General features: G+C 39.0%; 1 protein-coding gene across 1 annotated transcript in view; it reads left to right on the top strand.

The window, feature by feature from the left end:
- Positions 1-25285, top strand: part of lrmda (leucine rich melanocyte differentiation associated) — a 248002-nt gene that overhangs the window by 141648 nt on the left and 81069 nt on the right. Inside the window, exons 3-5 of the mRNA XM_055227013.1 lie at positions 8224-8350; positions 10539-10678; positions 16585-16711. Of these exons, the coding sequence (XP_055082988.1) occupies positions 8224-8350; positions 10539-10678; positions 16585-16711 (394 nt within the window). The remainder of the gene's footprint in view (positions 1-8223; positions 8351-10538; positions 10679-16584; positions 16712-25285) is intronic.

Raw genomic sequence — 25285 nt, forward strand, 5'->3', positions numbered from 1 at the left:
GTGTTTTGTTTCATTCACACATGTTTAACACACAAACCTGCATATTTAGGCTGAGTCCACCTTGTGATGTCATGTGGTAATACAGGAAGTGCTCCACTGTGTTTTTAAACTCCAAACACCTTCACTAGAATCATTTAGATCATTTCAACCCTGGAATTTCTAATCTCTACTGAACTAAAGGTAAAAGCTGTTAACTTGAAAAGTACAGCTTCATGACATCACAAGGTGGAACAGAGCATTTTGAACTTTAAAAATGTAGACAGACTAATAATAAAGGATTATTTAAAACTGTGTGAATGAAACAAAACATAACCCCAGGTATGTTTTTAACGAGGTAACAACATTATAGCATGACTTAAAGCTCACAAGAGTCAATTTTACCAAATATAGGACGTTTAAGTGACAGTGTATTATATATTTATTGATGAATTGAATTATTGATGTAAACATGTTTACTCTATTTCTGGGGACACAGATGGATAATAAAATATTAATTGAATGCCTTTCATACTCCTATGATTAAGAGTATCCAATAAATTTGGTATTTTGATGTTATCAACAATGAACTTATTCACTTGTGTCACACCTGTAAAAACTCCCTTTGAGGTTTTGACAAGGTAATTACAATAGACACATGTTTCAGTGTGAGACTTGCTTTCTGCCTTATTGATTGACAACTTTATGTGCAATCCCAGACAGTTAGTCATCCAAACTATTGCTTTGATCCATATCAGTGTGGTGTGAATAGGGAAAGTTGCATACTGGGAAACTTAATTTGTATCCACCCATTAATCTTAAGGTTTGTGGTTTGAGTGCAGATCTTTGAGCAAAACACTTTCCCTTTGTCTGCCTACTAAAATATTCATGTTTTTTTCATATATTCTCAGATTGTGTAATTAGAGTTCATTATACCCACAGACTGTATAATAGGGAGTGTGATGTCATCCACAGTGTTTGGCTCCAGTCAGATGAAGCTCGTTGAGGCTAGAGCAGTTATAGCGGCCAATATGGAGCAGAGTTACATATTTGGAATTCTGACTGCGAGTATCATAGTAACCAAAGAGCCAATCATAACACTAGCAGGAGCGACCTTAGGGAAAGAAAATGCTGCATTAGTGTGTTATTAATGTTCATATCTTCATTTATGAAGAACATACCCAATTAAGACCAAAATGACAAACCTTTACAGGAGCAATTACAGAGAGAGTAGCAACAGTTTTTCAGTAGAAAGTGAATTGAAGCCGATGAAGCTGGATGTGTGCCAATGCTTACGTCCTATTTGGAACGTAGCGGCTAGTGGCTAAGTTATCTATGCCCATTTATATATACAGTCTATGGGTGTGTCCCTTGACGTTGTTATTATATCATTCATCCTAAAGGGGGCGTATTATGTGAAACTGACTTGAGCGTTTAACAATGCTATGATGGTATTACAACACAATTTGTTTACTCAAAGCTGTATTCTGATCGACTCATTCGTGCTTGAGTATGTTTCACCTATCCCCTGTCTCCTCCCACTGCCCTGTGTTTACTTGCAATGATTCAAAAGCTGTGGTGGGCCGTGGGAGCTCCGTCTCCCTGTGTGCCCTTGAGCTGCAGTCTCCAAATGTTTTTAAACGCACCGTAGGTTGTAAGTGCCCAGCCATACAACAAGAGTACAATCTGCAGCGTTTCTCAGAAGCTGTGAGCCACGGTACTGTTCCTAGTTGCTCGTCTTGAAATGACGGACAAACCCTTTTCCTTGCTGGGACAGGTTAGCTATCTCAGGGGTTGGCCGACCTCTTCTTATAGTATCCACTTTTTCGTGAAAGACTCGTATTGAAAATGGTGTGGAAAGTATATCTGCAACCAGATTAATCTCTTCTAAAAATACAACAATAGCTGTTGGATCTCCAGGTTTAGTTTGACTTTCTGCAAACTGCCGCCTTTCAGGCTATAGCAGTGCGTATCCAATCACAGGACACGTAAATGTCCAGTTTGTGTAGGAGCTTCTAGCTGACCTTGGTGTGAAGAGTCGAGATCTGATTGTCTATTGAAACTGACTGTGTCTGTGTCTACTTACAGTGGACAGGGCCTGCTCTGTTTACTCTAAAGGCCCCAGGAAAATAAAATTTGCCTGACAACACAAGCAGCTGAAATATAATTGGATAAAAACTCTACCACAATAAACAACATTGGAAGTTACTCAACAAAGTGGATATAATCTGACATAAAGGGAACAGAGAATAGAGTATTTTTGTTTACATATTTATGAAAATAAAATAATTCACTTTTCTGAGCATGTTTAGGCCAGCAGAGAAGGCCATGCTGGCCCTGACAGCCCACCACTGTTCAAAAGATTCAGACTCCAGGTCATACATATAGGGTTCAAACATGTTGCGTTACCTTTTTTCAACAGTAAAAACATGTCAGTGAAAATGTGCTCCTTGTTACAGCAAAATGCCACTATGAAGATTTCTGCAGTTTTGAACAGAAAGTTAATGGAGCTGTTTCTGTTATGAAGCCTCATAGATTCTTTTTTCAGACAAAGGTTAATCCAGCAACGATTGTCAGAAATTACAGTTTTTAAAAAAAAAGAGAACCACATTATAGACTGGGACGGAGCAAACATCATAGGGACAGAGCACAATAAACATCGTCACTGGATTAAGGAAGAAATCAAAATACGGAAATGCACCCACTGGACTTTAAACCGGGACGAGGGAGCCTTTTTCCTCTCACACACCTGGGATATTGTCCTGAAGAAGTCGAACTGCAGACAGTGGTGTCGTCCTGCCTACACCAGTAGGAAGACAAAAACATGTTTAATCAGCTGACTTGACATGTCACAGCAACACGTGACCACTCTGAGGAAGAGCGCTAGTGAGCAGTCCAAACTGTGAGGGATGAAAACAAACTAAACCTTGGTCTGAAAAAGAATCTATGAAAATGAATTAACAGAAGACTAGATGAACCTCATGGGATCAAGCTTTGTTAGATCAATATTGCCGTTTAAGCTGAACAAAATGTAAAATAATGGCCTACATATGTAAGAGTTTAACACAAACTTAAATATGCAGAATAAATATGCAATAATACATCTTCTTAACATATGACCTCTCGCTCTCTGCTCTACCAAAAATCCCCCAACTGGTTCTTCACCCCTGTGCCCTGCATGTACATAAGAGCCGCTCTGTAGAGTATGTAAAGAAAATCTGTGTGCCGTCACCTCTCCTCCCATCACCCAGAGGAGATGTGACATGACACGCGCACACCCCACCGGCCCCGCTGACTGACACTTCAGCCAATAACTGTGGAGACTGCTCTTCCCCATGTTGTCAGCACTGGTTTATCAATCACTACGTCTGCATTAGTATTAGGCCATCGATCGCCCCCTTCCCTGGGTCAGCAACGCCTCCTCTGGTGCGTCCTTGTCTGGTGTCCTGTGTCCTTCCGCCTACACTGTAAAAACATGGGTTAGAATGAATTTGGGATGTTTGTTTTGTGTTGAGTAGCAGGAGTTGATTTCTTTATAGTCTATGTTTTGCGATGTCAAAACATAGACCATAAAAAAAAATCACCATTCCTGTCCTCATATTGAACGATCACAATTTTTTATTTGATTAGATTTTTTCTTATTAAATAAATATATAATAAGTAAATAAATTGGCTTCTGATATTTATTCCATGAACACAAACAATGCATACTTTCAGATAAAGTCTAAAAAGTCTATTAAAACGCAACTGGAATAAAACTGACCATTACAAAGGCTTGAATCTCGATCTCAACTGAAATAGTAAAAAGTGAAGTAAAAAAAAACAACAATTACATATTTCCCTTAATTCAAACTCAATTATCACCCAGTAGAGTTAATAAACCTGTTAGGAAGAGAAAAGGAAACATATAATAAACACGTTAGCATAACTTTTTGCAGTGTGTTAGCGTACGTTCCTGCTCGCTGTATGAATATATACATGTGGATCATTGCGCCGGGCGGTTAGTGGGTTTAACACCTATATGTTGTGCTAATGTAAGCACACAACAACACAGGCGTGATGTGGCGTGATGTGGCGCGCTAGAGCGTAACCGGGCTAAGTGCTAGTCAAAGCGTGAAGAGGCTAGCGTGCGGCGAGGTATTAGACCTGACAATGAGCCTGATCATAATTATCTTAACAAGGAGCACATTCATCAGCTCGTTAAAGCCTTCTGCCTCAGCCCCTCCGTCACAATCAAACACACTGATGATGATGCTGCTGCTGGCTGCTTTGTCTGCTCTTGTTTTTTTGTTTTTTTGGCTGTTTTTTTTTATTTTTTTAATTGACAAAATTGTTTTTATTGATGTCTGTATTTCACCATTTGTTTTTTTTATTCAGGATCATTGTGACAAACCATGAAGAAAGATCATAGAACAATACGGAAATATATGAAACAGTCAATGCAGTTTCAGAATACAACATCAGACATACAAAAACAACACAACACAAAAAAACACAACACTGAGACACAATTAGCAAACACACTTTATTTAGGCTACTTTAGTGTTTTGTGTTTTTTTTTTTTTTTTTGCTTGTTTGTTTTACATATTAGTGCGTAAATCTTAAAATTGTGTGATGTATTCTTGATATGCTGTTGTCAAAGCACTTGTGAATTTATTTTTTTGTGAATTTTTTAAATACATTTTTTAGTTTTTTTGTGATTTTTTCCAATATTTTTGCTAATTTACTTTGTATTTAAGAATTGAATAATAATATATTTCATAAGCATTACCTGTCTCTGCCTCAATGCTAATCATGAATCCGAAATATGAATGAGATGATTTGGGTTGCCAGATTCTACTAGATTATACAGCTAATGGCATCCCACTGTAAATTATGAAGTTTTTTTAAAAATCAGTATGAAAGTGTGCTACATTGTGTGTGCTATTACCGTAAAAGCAGTTGATTTGAAGCTGTTAGGATTTTGCTTGTTTTAACTGGGTCGAATCAATACCAGTTTGTTTTGATGCCTTTCTTTTGGATTTTTTTTTGTTTCTTGTGACCCAAATCCAAACTCCCTTACACCCCACTTTCCTTCTTAGACCCTCTGCTCGGTACCCGCTCCTCTCCCCTGCTTCTGAATCCCCGGGAACCCATTCAATACTCCCTCATTTGTTCTATTAAAAGCCAAACTGCTGCAGAGTACTTTACTGCAATGCCTTCCACTTTGTTAGTTTTCTAAGCCGCACGCATTAAAACCAGAAAAGCTTATAAAAAGTAATGAAAGCAGCTATGGAAATGTGCAGAGGGAGCAGAGGCGAGGCTCTATTAGAACTTGGATCTTGGCACTGTAGTTAATAGTAGATGGGACTCGGTGGCTCTCCCCTGGCTGTGAATTTAACTGATTAAATCAACCAGTGCACGCAGCAGTGGTGACATGAAAACAACAATTAATATGGCTCCCCCCTGCGCCGCCGAGCTCCCTTTAACCAGGCAGCTAATAACAGAACCCAGAGGACTACAGCGCGCTAGCACACACACACATTCACACACACAATGCACACACAGGTGGAGTTAGTTAGCTAGCAACATGGCTCTACGCTGCCAAAGTATGCAATTATGTAGATATTAGACATGCAGATTAATTACACTATGCCCTTGTTGTTCCATATTTGTCAATACAGTAATTATACACAGCTTAATGTTTATGTGGTGCGATATTATGTTATAGTTTATGCAGTAAATTGGTAAATGTGTAATTAATAACATGGGATATGAGGGAATGTTTTTGTTGCAATTTGTCTTATTTTGCTTCTTTTTCTTTTAATCAATACATACGTAAACATATTTTTGTATTAAATTAAGATTCATTTAAGGAGAAAGAGTATTTATATAGAAAAAGTACAGCTGTATTCGCAGTGTGACAATAACTTTTACATTCATCTCACAATTCTTATACTATAAAAGTAGTTTGTGTAAGTTGTAGAGTTGTGAATAGTCAATAATCTGATATTAATTCATACTTAAACTAGTATCGAAACTCATTTGAGCAGATATCAATACTAAAAAAGTTTAATGAATATGTTTATAATGATCTTGAGCTGTATCAGAGCAAGTATAAGACACATAAACTAGTATACACCCATGGACCACTATAGAACCTACCTGGACGACATAGATATAAGACCACATGGTAATATTAAAGAAAAGTACTGTAATTTAATATTGAAAATCACAGTATGTTGTCTAAATAAAGAGTGTTTTTTTAATTATCATACTGGTATCAGAATCGGTATTGAATATTGAGTCTATTCCTTAGTATCGTGACAACACTACTAAGCTGGACTTGCTTCAGGACAGCAGACTAAGACATAAACAAACGAGGAGCAATAACATTTTTGAAAACTAACGTAAATATCAATTATGAACTTTTTTTTTTAAACTTGCCTCATGACTGCTAATGAGCTAATTTCATTATGCAGGCACTCTCCTCCATCCATCTTGTCCATGCGTTAAACAGCCGTGATAAGGGCCGTCAGCGGGGGCTTTGGCAGCGCACAGGCCCGTGCTGTCAGCTGTTGGAGCAGGGATCTATGAGTTTGCTGTTAGCTGTTTGAGACTAGCTAGCTGAATCTCACAAATGGCACAAGTATTTCAAAAAGAAAGCAAATCTATGGCCTTTTTTTAGGACTTTTAGGAGAGTGAAATGGGGGGCAATGAGTGGGGAGCGACATTCAGAGCCTTTAAAACCGCACTGCAGCATGGTAGCACCCTACAATCTTTTTATTCAATTATGCTTAAGGCAAAGCAAGGCAAGTTTATTTGTACAGTGCAATTCGTACACAAAGTAATTCAAAGTGCTTTACAGAATAAGAAAGACATTAACATCACAATACAAACAAATCAAAACTTAATTCAAGTTAAATTACAAAATATCTAAAAACCCAAAACATCTGCTAATATTTCGCCGTTTGGGCTAAAAGTATTAAAAGCATATTGCAGGATGACGAGGGCTGGATTGGTGCGTATACCGTCATCCAAAAACTCTCCTGACTAAATCTACTTAAACTAAACCAGACACTGAACACGACATGGAATTCACACTTTGCCCAATAACACTAATCATCCCTGTACCCATGTGTTACTTTATAATTCCCACTCACAGCCTTTGTACATGTATTCGACCCTGCCCCCTCACTTCCTTACCTCGGTGGCCTCTTCATTTGCAGATTGTCATGGCACAAGTGTTGTATTTACAGCTCTATGGTGTGTACTTTGGCAGCCGTTGACACTAGACAGAGCCAGGAAGGAGCATCACTTGACACTGCAGCTGTTTAACCCAAACGCTCCTTGAGTTTGTCACGCGGCGATGCGACTGTCAAACTTATATTTATCCAACCGTCTTCTAATGTGCTAAACAGTCAGATTGTTTATTATGTAAAAGTCAAACATGCATAACAACGGCGTGTCTTTAATCATTAAGCGCGGGGATGTTTGTGTTGGAGCGAGTTGTCATAAATAAAGGTGTAAAAATGCGCAACAGGCTGACAGCTTGAATTACGCTAGCAGTTGCCTTTGCGCACCTTGTGACTTGAACTTCGCGGGGCCCTATAGCATTAGCGCTAACAGCCTCCTCCATCATTTTTATGCTTGTGAGAATGTATGTTTGCGCGAGACAAAGAAGGAAGGAGCTACCGTGCCCTTTCACCTTTCCCCACGACGCCTCATAAAAGTCAGCGCGAAAAAAAAAGACCCCCGAATTCCTGCTTACTCTAAAAAAATCGCATTTCCTTTCAAGTTAAAATCAGCCACTAACCTCTGTCGCTAGCTAGCACAAACTTTCTGCACAACTGTGAGTGTATTCCGCTTCCTCCGTGGAAAATGATGGATGACAAGTTAAATTTGTGTCTGGGGAGTGAAGGTGAAGTGTGACAGAGTGATTTGTCTTGGGAATGGAGGGTTAGGGTCAGGCGAAACTGGGCGCCTCCAGGCACAAGACATTGACAAATTCATCCTGCCCGCCGCATTTCTGAAGCCTTTTGTTTTGAATCCTGGCTACTCACAAGTGACCCCCATCCCTCATCCTGCCAGCCGCTGAAGGATGCCTCGCCATGCCAGGGGAGCTCACCGCCACTAATTCTTGTCATTCACCGCGCTGACAGGCCCGGACATATAGTGCATCTATACCAAAGCACAAAGTCTACAAGTATTTATTCAAAGCCATCACACTTAAAATGATTTTTCTTCTGTCTTGTTTTGTTGTTGCAGGTCTCTGTCCGGGCTCAATATGTTCCCCGAGCTAGAGGAGCTGATCGTGGACAACAATCAGATCGGGAATGACGTCCGATTGCCGAAATTACCTCATCTGCACACCCTGACGCTCAACAAAAACCAGATATCCTTTGGAACACAGTGATATTCACATGGGATATATATAACTTGAACATTTCATATTGGGGAAAGAGTAGGACACGTTGTTGAATGTGGTGAGACATGGAGGAACAGACTCAGGAAATGTAAGCTCAAAGATAATTACTTAAACGCCATTTGCATTTTAGTTTTTATCAGGCGTAACACATAGAGAGATCAAAATAGGAACAGCTACAAACACATTACAGGCCAAAACATCATTACAGCCAAAAAAGTACTGATTTTTTTTGCTATAACAAATGTATATATATATATATATATATATATATATATATATATATATATATATATATATATATATATATATATATATATATATATATATATATATATATATATATATATATATATATATACAAAACATGTTTTCTATTTAACTCTTACCTTTTATACTATTCATGTGGCATTAATAAAAAGTGGGACATTCTTAATGAGTGGCAGGAGTGATAAGGGCCTAAAAGAGGGACTGATGGTCACCGTGGATATTTAACAGTTGAATCAGAGAGAAGCAACAGGACAAATATCACATCAGATGATTAAAGTAATACTGCATTTGAATGTCATATAGATTTAGGGAGAGAACAGTAAATTGAATGAATACAGGAGAAACTGCGCCCACAGCCTCAGCACTAGATTCTGAACCACAGGGACCTCTAGTGGAGCCCGGTCTAAGAACCAGCTCTGCAGTTTCAAATAAACAAGGAGAAACATCCTCACCATCACATATACACACAATAGTTACTATATTCATTTGAGGAAAAAAAAAATAGAAAGGAATTGTGTTTCTAATGCTTTCCAAAATATTGCAAAAATAAATTAATAAAAAATGAGAAAATTGAAGACACATTGGATATTGTGGCAATGATCTTCACTATGAACAGAATTAATAATGAATGGATGAATTAAATTAATTATAAAGGCTACTACAAAGGCTCTAGTGAATACACCTTTAAACTGCAACTTCATTTGAAAATATAATTTGTAATATGGCAGTAGCATTAAAAATCATAGATAAAACCAGGTGCACAGAGCTCCAGAGGGTCTAGTTAATACTGTACGTTATAGTATAAAGTACAGTATATACAGTAGTATCAAATGCAGTCTACATAAATTTCCAAAACATGACTTTTTATGATTTTGTTTCCAAATGTATAATTCATTACGGAGCAGATTTATTTATGCCGAATCTGCCTGAAATCGTAGCTTAATTCGAGTTGTCACTAAACACACACGCTCACTCATCACTTATAATGGCTCCGCTGTGTGTCCTACTTACCACCCTGAGTAAACACTTTTCCGGGCTAGGCTCCCCTCCACCAGCCTACATTTATATGTGCGCCACAGTGCCAGGCTGTTTATGATCTACCCCCAACGTGTGAACTCCCCTCTTAGCTTCAGAACAGGTTTAGCAATGTGTCCTGTTTTCCGCTAGTCGTGTCTCTCTTGCTAGCTAACGATGCCTTCCTTTTTTTCCCCCTTTTTTTTACGCGTACACACTTTTCCAGAGTCAACATACGAAAAAAAAAAAAAAACCTCCTTGAAGTGTTCGTCTGGGGCTGCTAGCTAACTTTCGGTTGTGAAGTGGTCGGCACATGCTAATAGGCCAATTATGTACATCCTGACGTGGCACGGTGCCATTTTAAAGCTAGCGCGCCGCATTAAAGCCGTTGTATTTTGACACTTTGGGGCTCAATTTTCCATGTGAATGTATTAGTGATGAATGTGCTTGCTTAGAGGCTGTTTGTTTTTTTTACCATTTTTTTCACCCAAGTTTTTTTTTTTTTTTTCCACGGCTTTGGGAAGCACGGACCGTTTGAACCGCAGGGCATCCATCATTTTGTCACTGTTGTGCGCCCGGCCACCTAGGAAATGAAAGGGATGGAGAGAGAGCGAGAAAGCAGAGCCGCCGCAGCCAAATCGTGTCACTCGTATATGCCAAATCTGCACCTTAAATTGCCCCTATGTCTGGCCAGTCTCACAAAGGCACTGACTCGGCCCTTTGAGCACCTCAGTAAATTTGACAGTGATGTGTTTCAGTGCCCCGAAAAAGAGAATCCGGGACGGGAGGGGATGATGGTTGGGCTAGTGCCGGGAGGGGGCTAAATGCTAATGTAATTAACCGTGCAGGGTCCTTGACATGCGGCCTCTGACACCTGACTGATATAGAGGCGCTGCTGGAGCACTTGGCGGAGGTGACCCCAGCCCTGGTGTACCTCAGTCTGCTGGGCAACGAGGCCTGCCCCAACCAGCTGGTCAGCCCCGACAAGGACGAAGACGACTACCAGAGATACAGGTTAGACGCACATTGTAGACCAGGGGTGTCCAAACTATGGCCCTAATGCAAGTATTTGTACCACTGTAACTTCAAAAACATAACAATGCTATTTGGTACACACCTAAAATTAAAGTGCCAAGTCTTATTAATGGTACAGTACAGGATAGATGAAGTACATATAAACTTTGACTATCATCTTATAACGCTAACAACATAAAAGTTGTATTCCAATTAATCCATGTGTGTTTGAGTAACCCTGCATTCTTCTGTATACAAGAAATTAGTGATTACAAAATGTCTGTTTTCACCTACCCCCCGTAATTAGTTGTTACTAAAAAAAAAAAAAAAAAAACAAATACGTGGGTCATACGTCTGGGTTAAATGCAAATCTGCTGCTTACTCTGGAGAAAGGGCACTGTGAAGAGGGTTTTCAGTTCTGCAGTTCTGAAAAGGAAGTAAATGGATCTGCCTGTTTCTATTATGAAGCGGTTATAGATCTATATTGCGGTTTACAATGAACAAAACATAAAATATTAGTTTATATACTCAATAAATAGAGTAAAAGCATAACATGTCTTGTATTATTAGGTCCTGTATTATGCTAGATTAACACATTACAAAGTTGTTTCTTTATCAACTGTTTTTGTCCAGCCAGTACCTGCAGTTCCACCTTGTGATGTCATTAGATAACCAGGAAGTGCTCATCGCAGTTTTTTTGTTAATACCGTCTAGTGAAGGTATTATTTTTTTTATATTATTTTTATTTTTTATTATTATTATTTTTTTTAAATATTATTATTATTATTATTATTATTATTATTATTATTATTATTATTATTATTATTATTATTATTATTATTATTATATATTAGGTATTATCAAATGAGATAAATGCATCTCAAATGGACTTGTTTCCATACATATATACAATACTTCAGGTTTTCAAACATCCATACCAAAGAATAGGGTTTTGAAAAGTATATTTAGTATTAATAAATAATACTTATAAAACTTTTAAAGCTATATGAAGGCACCTAACCTTTTGTCCTTTACTTAATTTATTTATTAAATAAAATTTATTTAAATTTATTAATTTATTAATTTAACTTTATTTAAATACCTATAGCAACATCACTATATGGGTTATTTTAAGTAGAAAGTGAAGACATTCACAGACACAATGAGCGGATACCAAAGTATACTGCACCGCTGAATCTGCATAGTCTTCCTAAATTAATGTACAGGAAAAGTTGTAGTTTCCCCTGACTTTAGGATGAACTCTGGCATTCTGTGGTATACTTGGGGAGAAAACAATATGGAAGCTGACTTTTCTCTTTTTTCTCTTTTTTGCACAAGTATAAGTTAAAGTTAAATTCACACTTCTTTACAAACTCTGTCTATTTTAGATAATGTGCTGACATAAATGACAGAAATAGATTTTAAGGAAGGTATAAAACTTTATTAAAATCCAACATATAAATGTTACTATTTTTGGGTAAAGTTTTATTTAAAGGCACAGAACATGATTTTTTTTTTTCATGTATTTGAGCAAAAGTGTCTGCATCTTGTTATAAAGCGTTTTATCATCCTATAAACTGGACACTGCACACTTAGCATCCTAGTTGTTGTTAGCCTTAGCATGATGGTAAACTCCACTCTGGCCTCTAAAAGTTGTGGAAAGCACTTATAAACTCATCATGGTGAATAATTAGGATGCTCAGAATCCATAATGTAAGTGATGAATAACTTTGCACCACTGCAGACCGTTTAATTTGAAAGTTCTATTTTTCATGTTTTTAAAATACAGCACATTTTGTTTAAGAATCGTTAAAATGTTCCCTTTTGTACTGCACATACCACAAAACTGTCTGCTCTAAATAATAGAATAAGCAGGTAGTGTGACAGGGTGAGCCTCATTGCATTGTGGTGAGTTTATGTTTCCGGACAGATAGTTTGGATCTGGAGCTATTGGGAGTGATGGCTTGTGTGTGTGTAATGGCTCTGAGATGTTCCTCTCTTTTACATCCCACCCCTTGCATTTCACAGGCAGCTTGCAGATTCAACCACATCACTCTAAAAGCTTTGTCAACCGGCCTCTCCGTCCTGCCTCTGCAAAATGGATTTCATGTGTGACTAGTCAGCGCCACAAATGAGTGTTTACTACCCCGCCGTACCGGAGCGGATGATGCATTAAACATCAGGCCAGGCCCCAAGCCATGCAATATGACCACCATTTGTCAGGGTCCTTTACATGAAACCACGCCATAAAAGGCCAAACGCGCTCTCCCTTTTGTCTGTTTTAGCCTTAAGTGCTTGTTTCTGACTCTGTGTTGGTTATTAATCATTTAGCAGCAGTGCCTTTCTTGAATAATCTTTGGTCTCTCTTTTTGTCTACCACTCCCTCCTCCCTTTCTCCTTGCATGCTTATCTGGCTGGTGAGGAGAGCTGTTGTGTTTTGACTGACAATGTCGACGGTCCTGTAATGTAATATTCATAATGTGTCACATAGTAAAACATCAATTTGAGCGTGATGCAGATTTCATGTCTGACAAGGTTAGGCTGAATGCAGGTCGTGACAGCACTGGCCTTGGGCAATAAATACCCGGCCCAGTGCCTCGGGAGCAGGCTCTCTCAAGTGCAGTGCCCCCGTGTACGCCAGTGGTGCCCCAATTAGTGCAATGACATAGAAGCACTAGATCTGTGCGTTGTGTTACTTTGCTGTGTGGGGCAAGGTTAAAGGACCTGACCAGGCATGTCCTCTGTGGCCATTTGTGGTATTACAATAACACAAGGGGATTTACAATATAGCTCATTATAACAAATTAACCTAGGCGCCTATGTTGACTTTTGTTATTAAATGATTCACCATTTTGGAGTGGCCCTAGCAAGCTTCTGAACCAAAAAAAGTCTCTAAAGCTGCCGCTATTACCATATCCAAACAGTTCTTTTTTATTTGAGTAATTTAGTAATATTTTAGATCCGGGGTGGCCAAAGTGGGGCCCGTGGTCCAAATTTGTCCAAGGGGGGGTGCTGAGATTTGTAAAAAAGTATCTATTTTGATTCAATTTTGCACTGAAAAGAGCCAGGAGATGAAAGGAAGCCCGTGCCAGTCTACCGTGCTAAAAAAACACAATGATTAGAGACAAGTTATCCATAAATATAAGTTTTTATAACAAACAATAATAGGTTTGGCCGCTGAGGATAAAATGTTTGGGCAAAAAGAAAAGGCTGAAGAATAGAGTACCGTCTTCTAAAATATTCTGAAAAAACATGTATATAGAACTATTGGAGTTGTAATATTTACTACAGAACCAGTTGTGAGTATACCACTGCTTTACTTTTCCACTTTAACGCCAAGCACAATACCTTAGTAGAAAACATGTTAATGCTGACAGCCTGTCCCGTGCATTACTGACCCCACATGTTTGATAGTGTAACTGAATTAGTTGACCCGTTCTCTGCCCCCGTGGTACACTCCCCAATCCTCCCCGTGCGACGACCCTGAATCATTCATGTCCCTCCGCGTCCTCACTGCCTGACCCAGCCTTGTCACCTGCTCTGACCCTCTCATACTGGGACACAGGGACACCAGCTCATGTATTGTATTAGGCCTGTCTCCCAAGGGCATCTTAACATATCATCATAAACATATACCCTCAACCAGGTCACATGAGAAATACAAATTAGTAAATTAGTCGAATTGAAATTGAGCTGGCAGAGAGGTCAGGATTCTCTGATAGGATTTGCTGTTAAAAATGGAGAGTTGTTGTCCTGTTTTATAATTTATACCTCTGGAATTACTGGGTGTTTTTACATGAAAAAACATCTTCTCTGTCAGCAAAAATTAGTGATTGATAGTTTAGTTAGTTAGTTTAGTTTTATTTTTACTATCAGTGCCAAAAAACGCTGCCATTATTTACTCAGAATTACACTTTTCACAGTTACTTCTACTTGAGTAATATTTAGTTTGAGGTAACAATACTACAGTACATTTATACTTCTTAGATCTTGCCTGTAGATATGATTTGTTTGGATATTTTCCCCTTCTACTTTGTACATAATATAATTTTGAAACAACATTACACTCACCTCTGATTGATATGGTAAGTATGTGGGTCCAATATTTCAAAAGTGTATAGATTTTCTGTTTTAATACTTCATTTAAAAACCTTGGCTCTCCTATTGAGTTATATATGAGGAACATTTAACATTCAAAAGATATATTTAGTTTGTTTTATTGATAATCACGATAGAAACAGTCCAAATGTTTTATCATTCTGAAAGGCATGGATTGTTATGCTGATATTTTCCTGAACCCAGTTATAGTTTAGGTTTGTGTTTTGTTCCCGTGTTGCTCCCATCTCCATCCTTTTGCATTCCACTCTCATAATCCACAGGTGCTGAAAACCCCGCCGCCGCATCTCGTCTCGTGGCCATCATCAATGTGTCACGGCCCGTCTCGTCCACGCCCGTACCTCCGCCCTGTCCTTTCACACCCTCCACTTATAGGCGCTGCTGTCGGCTGCCTCCCGCGTGCCGCCCCTGGCCCTGAGACTCATCCTTGACATACTGGTTCCTCTATTCCTGCCTGGGTGCATGTGAAAGGATCTGTTGTCATCTATGTGTTCCAGCTATTATCTTGTGACGTCTCCCTGCCTCCCAATGAAAGACGGGAGTGCGTTTGAGAGCTGCCGGAGATACGCTGATGCGGGCCGACTGACAGCTGTGGCAGGCGGCTGGCTCCTATCTGCTTTCGTGCTATTTATATGTCGCACTTATTCTTATCGGCTTTGAAGGTTATTACATACAAGGGAGCGTGATTGCATTTTAAATGTGCGTGCGAGTGAAATCAGACTAAACATCTTTTCAACTTGTGCGATGTGTGATTTACATATGTGACTTTATGTCAGGTTGATTAGTGTGTTGCAGTTTACACACTTGTGTTTCCCTGTTTGCTTTTTTCTGAGGCCTTGTACTCAAAGATTATCAAGGAAATATGTTATAGCTGTAATGAAGACAGCTCTAGACAAGAAATGCTCATGACAAGCATTAGATCAGACAGTGAAGTGTTGACAAGTTCTATTATTATACTGCTGCTATCTGTTTTTTTTCTTATTAATTGTTTATCTGTTGGGGACAGTACAAGATAATGAACATAGATGATATAAATGCTGTTACCACACCAAATTGTATCTATGAGCTAATTCCCTTTTGTTGTCACTCAGAACTTACCCTGAAGTGTTTTGCCTAAGGACACAACACCAGCGTGCACTGGTCTGAGTGGGAATGTTCTCCTGGCACTTAGCCACTGCTCCATTCCCAGTACTAGCCAGGCCCAGCCCTCTTTAGTTTCCAAGCTCAGACAGGATTGGGCACTCTCAAGGTGGTAACATTTTATTTTACAGTAAGTGCATAAAGTGCATAGTAACAACATGCAATAACATGTAACCTCATATGACCCAGCCCGTGTAATTCCTCACCACTGTGTAATTGCACGCTATTATAGGCTGTTACCTGTGTAAAGTCTAGTGTACAATAAAATGTGGTCAGAGTTCATTCTTTCTGTGTCTGCGTAGGTTTCCTCTGGTCTCTAAACATGTACAGTAGGATCAAGTGACTCCCTTCTAAAAGAATGTGTGAGACTATTAGTGAAATAAACGACAAATACAAGCACAAATTATATAAAACATTCTAGTATAATTGACTTGAACCAACATAGGTATTTGTAATATATTGCTGGAAGCGTTGGCTCACATTCACCTAACAATAAGCTTTTAAACTTTTATTACCTGATCATCACAGGGGACAAAGGAAATGTCAAACTAAAATTATTAATTTTTGTGACATGAAAAAACATAATTAAAAACTTTATATTTAAGATAAGAAGATTAGTATTAACTGTTTTCTTGTGCTGTTTTTCGCAGATACTTCGTCCTCCACAAGTTACCCCAGCTCAAGTTCCTGGACACCCGTAAGGTCTCGAGGCTGGAGGCGTTGGAGGCGCAGGCGAGGGGCGAGTACATGAAGGTGGTCAAACCCAAGCGTGACGGTGTAAGTGAAGCTCTCATTGTCTTACACCCCTCTGTAGCCCCTCATTTCGAGTGGACACGGCACCTCCCCTCCCTCCTCCCCTCTCCCCTTTCATCCTGTCTCCACTGAGCACCCCTGACAGTGGCTCTACCTTCGCAGGGGCCCTATTCTTTGAACACGGGGCCCGGTTCCTATTGCTTTAAGTGCCGCTGTCCATGTGAGTGAGCTGATTGTGAATGCATGAGGCCAGATCAAAGGCGACGGGCCGCTGTCCTCTCGCGGCTCCGTTGCCCGCGGTGACGTGCTTAGCCATTGGAGTGACAGCGCACGTACATTCCTCTCACAATCGCTTAATTATCCACAGCCCGTGCACTTAGCCCCGGTTCTGCGGAGGGGGCAGCGCCGACAAATTAGGAATCACAAAGGTTCACATGTATTAGCGCCACTGTTTTGATCTTCAGTGAGATAAGAGAAGGGCCTGAGCTGCTCATTACTGCAAATGTCAGAGTTCATACAGTCACGCCTAGCCAGGAAGTTATTACAATGTTTTTTATGTGGTGATCTAGGTAACCGCTTATAATCTAACAGGAGGTTACTTTGAAAAAATATTACTCAAGGACGTGGAAGTAAAACAAATATATACATTTGATTTATAATTTCGAATGGATGTAATAAAACACACCTCAATGACTATACCATAAATACAAATATATACAATATCCAGATATAAAAAAATGTATGTGGGGTTTTGTAGCCGTCAAAGATATGTAAATGAATGTTAAAGGCGATGTACCTGATTTTTACTGTCTTAAAAACGTGAAAAACAGAACTAGTTCATTTTAAACTGTCTGCAGTGGTCCAAAGTTATTCCTCACTTACGTTATGCTTTCTGAGCATCCTAATCATTCACTGCAATGAGTTTATAAGAGCTTTTCATTACTCTCAGAGGACAGTGCCAACAGTAAAGCTAACAACAACTGTATACAATGTAAACTGTACTTCCTGATAATAAAACGCTTTATAATTAGACGCAGACAGTACAGAGTGAACGTATTATAATCTGAAGAGCTGCTTATACAATATATCAAGACCAATGTTGCTCAAATACAGCGGAAAAATTACGTGCAAGCCCTTTAAAGCCTCTTCATAAGGTCCCCATGAAGTTTAAATCATAAAGTAAGAGTATTCAAAATAACTTGTCATTGAAAAGTAGAGGGTTCAAAAAACAAGCATAGAAAAACTACTGTATTTCCTCATAATATTAATATTATAAAATCAGAAATCTTAATCTGTTGTTATAATGGGTCGCTTAAGCACGATTGAAACAAAATAGTACTTTATGTAGTTTTTTTAAGTGCACTAAACTACACTGAATAACTTTTAAATCTGAAAATTGTATTTGGTGTATTAGCATTTCCTTTAGTTTCTGTTACTGGATAAGGACTACCTGTCTAAGCACATTTGTACCTATATCTTTGAAAACAGTGTTACTTCCAAACCTACACCTTATAATCCTTTCCCCTGCTTTACTAGATCCATAAACGATTCTATTTACAGTTCAGATCAGTTCATCTCCATCACTTTACAGCCTACAGGGTTTAAACTATACCATTTAAAATATATAATCCATCTGCGGTCGTATTCGGTCACAAATCAGAAGCATGTGTGGCGGGGTCGAACATAAACAACATATTTACCGTTTAAACAATCAGCGACGATAGCGTAGTCTTTTAATGTCACTTTATGCTGCGCTTTGTTCTCCATTCATCACACAAATGCCAAGCGCGAAAGGTAAACACTAAAATAATTTAACCTCAGCGTGGCATGTTTGTAGATGGGGACAAGCAGAATCAAAACATTGTTCATCCACAGAAACCGAGGACCTGCAGTTTTGCTTTTTTTCATTGCAAGGGTAAAAGGACTTTATGAGATTTTATTTACACAGTCTGTCAGTGGGAGAGAAAGCTGCAGATGAAAGCGCAGATAATCATTGATTGGAGTTGACGTGACGTGTGGAGTTTTGTGTCGGATTGTCTTTGAACGTAGCGCGCGTGGTTATTTATTCCGTATGCGCCAAAGTAAAAGGTTGGGCCTTTGATGAAATCGCTGGCTTGGCACATCTCCGGCACTCTCTTATTAGGAGGCGAAGTGTGAAGCGATACTAAGCCTGTGTCACTGTGCTGTTTGTTAGGAGTCAGGAGTAACATGTCAAGTGTATATCTGCGTCTTGGGAGTTTGGAGGGCGACCGATTATTCGTTACGTCGATAGGTTGCGTTCACGTGTCATCAAAACATTGAAAATATACCATAGTTTAACAAAAAGGCAGAGGACAGGTTCGGATTCTGTGGTAGAATTTGACTTTTACATTGCACATGACCTGGGTAAGGGTGAATATCTCTGTGCATATTCACTTGCAACAAAAAGTTCCTGTTCAACATCTTGTCTGTCAGCTCAAACAAACTAAGATTTTATTCATGTAATAAAGTAAAAATCTGTTTTGACCCGGTACAGATATATTGTAAAATCAGCTCTTTGGGTCAAATGAGACCACTGTGCGGAGTCTGCAGCTAATTATAAAGCATTTTTATCAACTGCAAACCAGGAAGTAGAGTTGATAGGGTGACCAGACGTCCCTATTTACTTGTTGCAGTCCCAGTTTTAAGCCATTTGTCCCATGCCCCTGTGGATTTATCTGAGTGATTTGTCCCAGTTTTATACAAGAAATGTCCCAGGTGTCCCTATTTTGACCCATTTGATCCCTATCGACAGTAAAACGGGTTATATATTGACAAATGTTTTCGTTCAAATACAGAAAACTGTACTTGAAAATTGTCAGAAGGCCAAAACGTGCACTCACCTGCATTGCCAAAAGTCTCCCATGTTATATCCTGATTCAGAAGTGAGTTGAGAGTGAATCACGTATAATAATGTTGTTAATTACACGCACTTTTCACAAGTTTATCATTACCAACCATCCCAACCCAACCTTTTTGAAACTGAGAGCTACATCATGGACATTGAGTCATACAGAGGGCAACCAGTTTGATCCGCTCTTTTGAAATAACAAATGTGCTCAGTTTGCCTTTAGTTCTACATTATTAATAATGATTAATGATAATCATCTATGTGAACACACTGATCACGTTAATGATTTCTCACAATTATCAACAATGACAGGAAGGTGAGAAACAGATATCAATATTCAGCATTTGAACTTTATTAATCTTAGTAATTGTTAAATTTTCAGATGACACATCACTACATCTGAGAGGAAAAGTGTCACATTTTCATCAGCCACTGACAAACCTTTTAACAAAACATAAACTATGTTGCACCATGTTTCAAAAAGTTGTAATGTAAAAGTTAGTATGTAATGTTAAAGAAAAATTGACTTACATATTTTTAAATAAATCTCAGTTGCTTTTTATGACTTTTTCACTGGGTCTAGTGAAAAAAGACTGTTGCTTACCCAAAGTTGCCTTTAGTTCACGGACTTTTTCTGCCCGCAGTTAGCGTGAAGCTTTTGTGGCACGTAGTGAAGCGTCTCTCCACATTGTGCCGCTTTGCCACAGTCGCCACAGATGAGACACACGCAGGTTTATTTTACAGCCGTAAAAATTCATTGTGAAAGTGATCTTTTTTTTTCTGCCATGTTTTTGGGGTAAAAAACTGCATTCAGCATCTTCACAGCGCTCACAAGCGGAGCACTGATTTTGTCACACGCACAATACTGACCTTTAAACTGAGGAGGTCAGAGTTCACCTTAACGTATCTAAACTTCCTGTATAATGGACACATTTTTAAGATAACTTTTAAATCTATATAAATGCAAGGGCGACAAAAAAAACAGAATAAAATTAAATTTTCGATGCAGCTCACTAGTGAGTTGTGCTATTTTTAGACTCAGCCTGCGGGCGACTCGTGTAGGCCTTGGGGGCGACATGGTGCTCCGTGTTGGTGACCCCTGCCCTAAGCACTGTTAGCATGCTAACATTGCATGTTGTTACACTCTGACCAATGAAAGTTGTGCAAACCTTGACTAAAGTAATTTCAGTGAATAATTAGGATGCTAGGAATGTAATAGGAAAGTCAGCAATAACTTTTGACCGTTGCTAATTTTCTAAAATGAGCTAAGACGTTGAACCCAATCCCAAACAAAAAACTAAATTAAGTTCAACATATGTGGACTTCCTGTTTTATTATTTGTTTCAAAAACTGTAAATCAACCGTGTTTTTGTATATTGGCCTTTGCCTTCCATTTGAAATTATAACGTCAAATTCTTGTACGGATGTCCACTGTCTAAAAAGTACAAAACATGATGGTATAATTAGATATTTGTGTTTGCTGCTCGTGAGGTGTTGTTCATAACAGCAGCTCCTCTTACCGCCGATCCCATTTGCTCCATTACAAAGAACGGTAATTAGCGGTCTGGCTGTCACTAGCGCTAACATTTGAGTCTCAATTAGCCCCTGTATCGGAATAGAGAAACGCAATATAATAGCTTATTCATGACAGTATTTGACTTGCACTTGGGTGTTTGACAGTTGTTTTTCCACTGCGTTCTTTTTTCCCTCTAAAATCCAAAATGACAAATCTCCCCTACTGTTTACTGTAGATAAATTGGAACCATAGCAACCGTGATCCATGCCCGCTCATGACGCCATCAATCTGGAGAAATAGCCCCGTTTCTGTCAGATGCCTCGCCGTGCATGATGTACATATTGGAACAGTTAATGTGAGGGAGGAGAGAGACGTGGTTGAACTTTGGAGACCTCTCTAGAGTCAGTTGTGAGTGGGTTGCGACCACAGTTTAAACTCCTTTTCAATCATGCCATTACGCCCTGGCACTGGGAGCTCCACGTGGTTCTGATAAAGCTCCCCTGCTCCTCGCACAATATGAACGCCATAACTTTTCATACATTTACAGTGTTTTCTCTGTCGGCTAAATCACATCCAGACAGCGGATAGTGGTTTGTTCTGAAAGAAGCACTCACACATAGAATGGGAGTGGAAAATGGAAAGAACTGATAAATTCACTTACTTTTTATACAGAATTCACGGTTTTACGATGTGACAGACACAACACAGATGCAAAACATATTGGGACTGCATCGGAATATGTTTATGCAAAGACTCTCCATGTCCTTATGTTACCGTGGGGTTTCTTAGTAGTTCATTTGAGAGTCTAAAAGTAATGGGAGCATGGACTTTTTATTAAAGACGTTGTTCTTCTTGGAGCAGTTTTCATGCTGCATACTTTTACTCTGACTTGAATAATATTTAGTTTGAAGTAAGTACACTTATTTGAGTGAAAGTATTGGTTACTCTTCCCACTGTGAGTAAGTCTACAAGTGTCAAAAAATGTATACTGATAAGATTAAATGATCTGATCTAGATATAATACCAATACAGATGTCAGGTATTTGTGATTAATCCTTTAAAAATGTCAGATGCATTACTACATTTTTTCGTCCTTAGAATTAAATCAACTTATAATTCAGCTGTTATGTCCAGACCGTTTCTCTTAATTACTCGTACTTGAGTAATTTCATGAACTACTGCTTTGTACTTTTACTTGAGTAGTAGTATTCTGAAGTAAAATCGCTCTACGTGCAGTAAGACCTCAGCCAATATAGGATTGATTATTCATATGGTCCAAATAATAAGAAACATTTCCTTGTGTCTTCCATATGTGATTGATGATTTTGCTTGTATGTTTTGGGTTATTTGAAGTCAAAATAATGCATTACAAATTCAACACAAATCCCCGGAGCTATCACCACTTTAAACTGAGAACATATTTACAACAACTATGAAGATGTAGAGTTTGTATTTTTTTTTTACTACTTTAACAGTTCATCTATTGGTGGCCGGGGCACTCGCAAGTTGCTGACAATAAGCTGGTTGTTTTGGGTTTGTTTTTTTTGTTTTTTTCGATCTCTTCAAGTTCTGCTGTTGGCCGCATGTGTAACCAAGCCATTGTGTGTGTTTGGTTTGTGTTTTATCACATTTCTGAGAAGAGGGGATACATAATGACAACTGAACAGCAGCCAAGGCACAAAGAACAGGCAAAAAATATAAATACCTGAAGTAAGCAAGAAACAACTCATCCACAGCCATTGAAGAACTTTCCTCCCAACCACAACACTAAGCAGATTCTGCCTGTGAAAGCCTTGAGCTGTATTTTGGGAAATTGGGCGTGTTGGAATGCTATAATGTGATAATTCTCTTTGAGGACTAAGAGGTCATGGAACCAAATGGCGCTAAACCACATAAAGCCATTTCGACTGCGCAGGGCCGGTTTTGGAAAATCCATGTGGTGCCTTATTTGGCGTTGTTCCGAACTTCTGTAGGCCTATATTATGCTGTCGAAGCCTGGGTTTTAACTGGCCTTGTCTATCAAAACACCAGTACACCGCTTTCTGTTTGCACATCCTTAACTTTGAAAAAAAAAGCGCACTCCCCGAAGAATAACATTTACCTCTTGCCTTTCACACAGGATGAAGTGCCTCCACGGTTTTAGCCTGTTAGCGACGTCAGCGGGTATAAGTGTTCCTCGCGTGTCATTTAGATTTTGCTCCACTGATGTATCCCGACTTGATTTTTGGAGCATGCACACCCATTTTTTTTTCTCTAACCCACTTCCCGGTGCGTATAATGTAAAGCAGACTATTGGCGCGGTGGTTCGAGCCAGCTGCCCGTCCCATGAGCCTTTGCACACAGGCTAAGGCTTCTTCAGGGAGATTGGTCGTGACAGAGCCAGGAAAGTCCTCAAGTGGATCTTTTCACTTCTGTTTGGCGCTGCCCGGACACTAACCTGTTTGAGACGGCAGCAGACAGCGCTTCATTTTGAGTTTGCCGTTCAAATCCAAAGAGCGACTGCGAGCTTTTGGAGCCGTGATTGTGCATTATGTGATCTGTGGTTATGCTTAAAGGGCTCATATTACTCCATTTTCTGTTCTATGTTAAAATATTTCCTCATCAATAACATACCCAGAGTTGTGTTTTGTTTCATTCACATTTCAAACCCTGCATATTTAGGCAGGAGTTCTTCTCTCAAACAGAAAACACTCCACCTTATGATGTCATGTAGAAATACAGGAAGTGCTCCACTGTGTTTTTAAACTCCACACACCTTCACTGGAATCATTTGGATTATTTCAGCCCGGGAATTACCTATCTTTACTGAACAAAAGGTAAAAAGGAGCTGTTAACTTGAAAACTACCACTTCATGACATCACAGGGTAGAACAGAGCAATTTGAGCTTTGGCGATATAGACAGACTAATAATGCAGGGTCACTCAAACATGTCTGAATGAAACAAAACACAACTTCAGGCATGTTTTTGATGAGGGAACATTATAACAACACTCAATTTTGCGTAATATATGACCTTAAAATTTGTGCAGGTCCTACATTAGGTTTTGTCTAAAGCTTGGCAACATTATATGCATTTTTTCTAGCTGCATTGCGGACTCAAGTAACACATATTTATACATCAGTGTTAGCAGACAGTAACTTACTTGTACCTCATTTTTACTGTCTTAAAAACAAAAAGAACTATCGTATTTTCTGGAATACAAGTCGCACTTTTTTTTCTTTTCATGGCTTGGCCGGGGGTGCGACTTATACTCAGATACTCAGTGATTTATATGTGGAATATAAGTCACATCTGAGTATATAATTTCACATTTCACACTTCGTTACGGTCAAACTGACAACCTGACAACCATGTTTTTTGTTCATTATTATGACTTATTTGATTTATGCTCCGGAGCGACTTATAGTCCGGAAAATACAGTAGTTTGCAGTGGCCCAGTTATTCCTTACTTTCCAAATGCATCCCTAGCATCCTAATTATTCACCAGGATGAGTATATAAGCAGAGTTAACTCTTGCCATCACTGATATGTTAAAAAACAACTAGCATGCTAACAGTGAACTTCCTGGTTAACATATGGATAAAAATTCATAGACAGCACACAGCAGCTTCATTTTGACCCTAAGAGCTTCTTTAACAGTACAAAAATAGTGTACAGCCCCTTTTAAAAACTAAAACGTTTGTTTAGCAAGGTAGTGAAAAAAACTAACAATTTTGCATAATTCAATGTATGCATAATTCTATAAAGTTTGTATAGATACTTGCAGCTAAACACCTACCACGTGTGCTCATGTGCTCTGTCTCTCTCTATAAACCATATTAACCAATAAAACGTCAGGAGAGGTCCAAATCCCCCTTAGGCCATTAGACACAAATTTGATTGGCTGATACGCCAGTCTAACCGGTCACTTTAATCTAAGTCTATTGACAGCAGTACATACAGCCTCTAGCTATCTGCCTTCACCAAACTCAGGCTACACTTACTGCGATTACTTCATGATACCTCAAAGTGCAATACCAAATCATTGACTTACCCATAGCCTCGCCGCCTTGCCGTCACTGTATACTTCTGCACCGCTTGTACGAATAAATCAAATCTACTAGCCCGACTTGTTCCTCTATTTGTCGCTGCTATTTTTCCTTTTAAAATCTCAAACGCTCAGTGTAAAGTATGTCGCTGCGTTCATCTCTTGTGCTTGAGAGTAATGAGCT

This window comes from Periophthalmus magnuspinnatus, chromosome 15, assembly GCF_009829125.3.
Source record: "Periophthalmus magnuspinnatus isolate fPerMag1 chromosome 15, fPerMag1.2.pri, whole genome shotgun sequence".
NCBI lineage: Eukaryota > Metazoa > Chordata > Actinopteri > Gobiiformes > Gobiidae > Periophthalmus > Periophthalmus magnuspinnatus.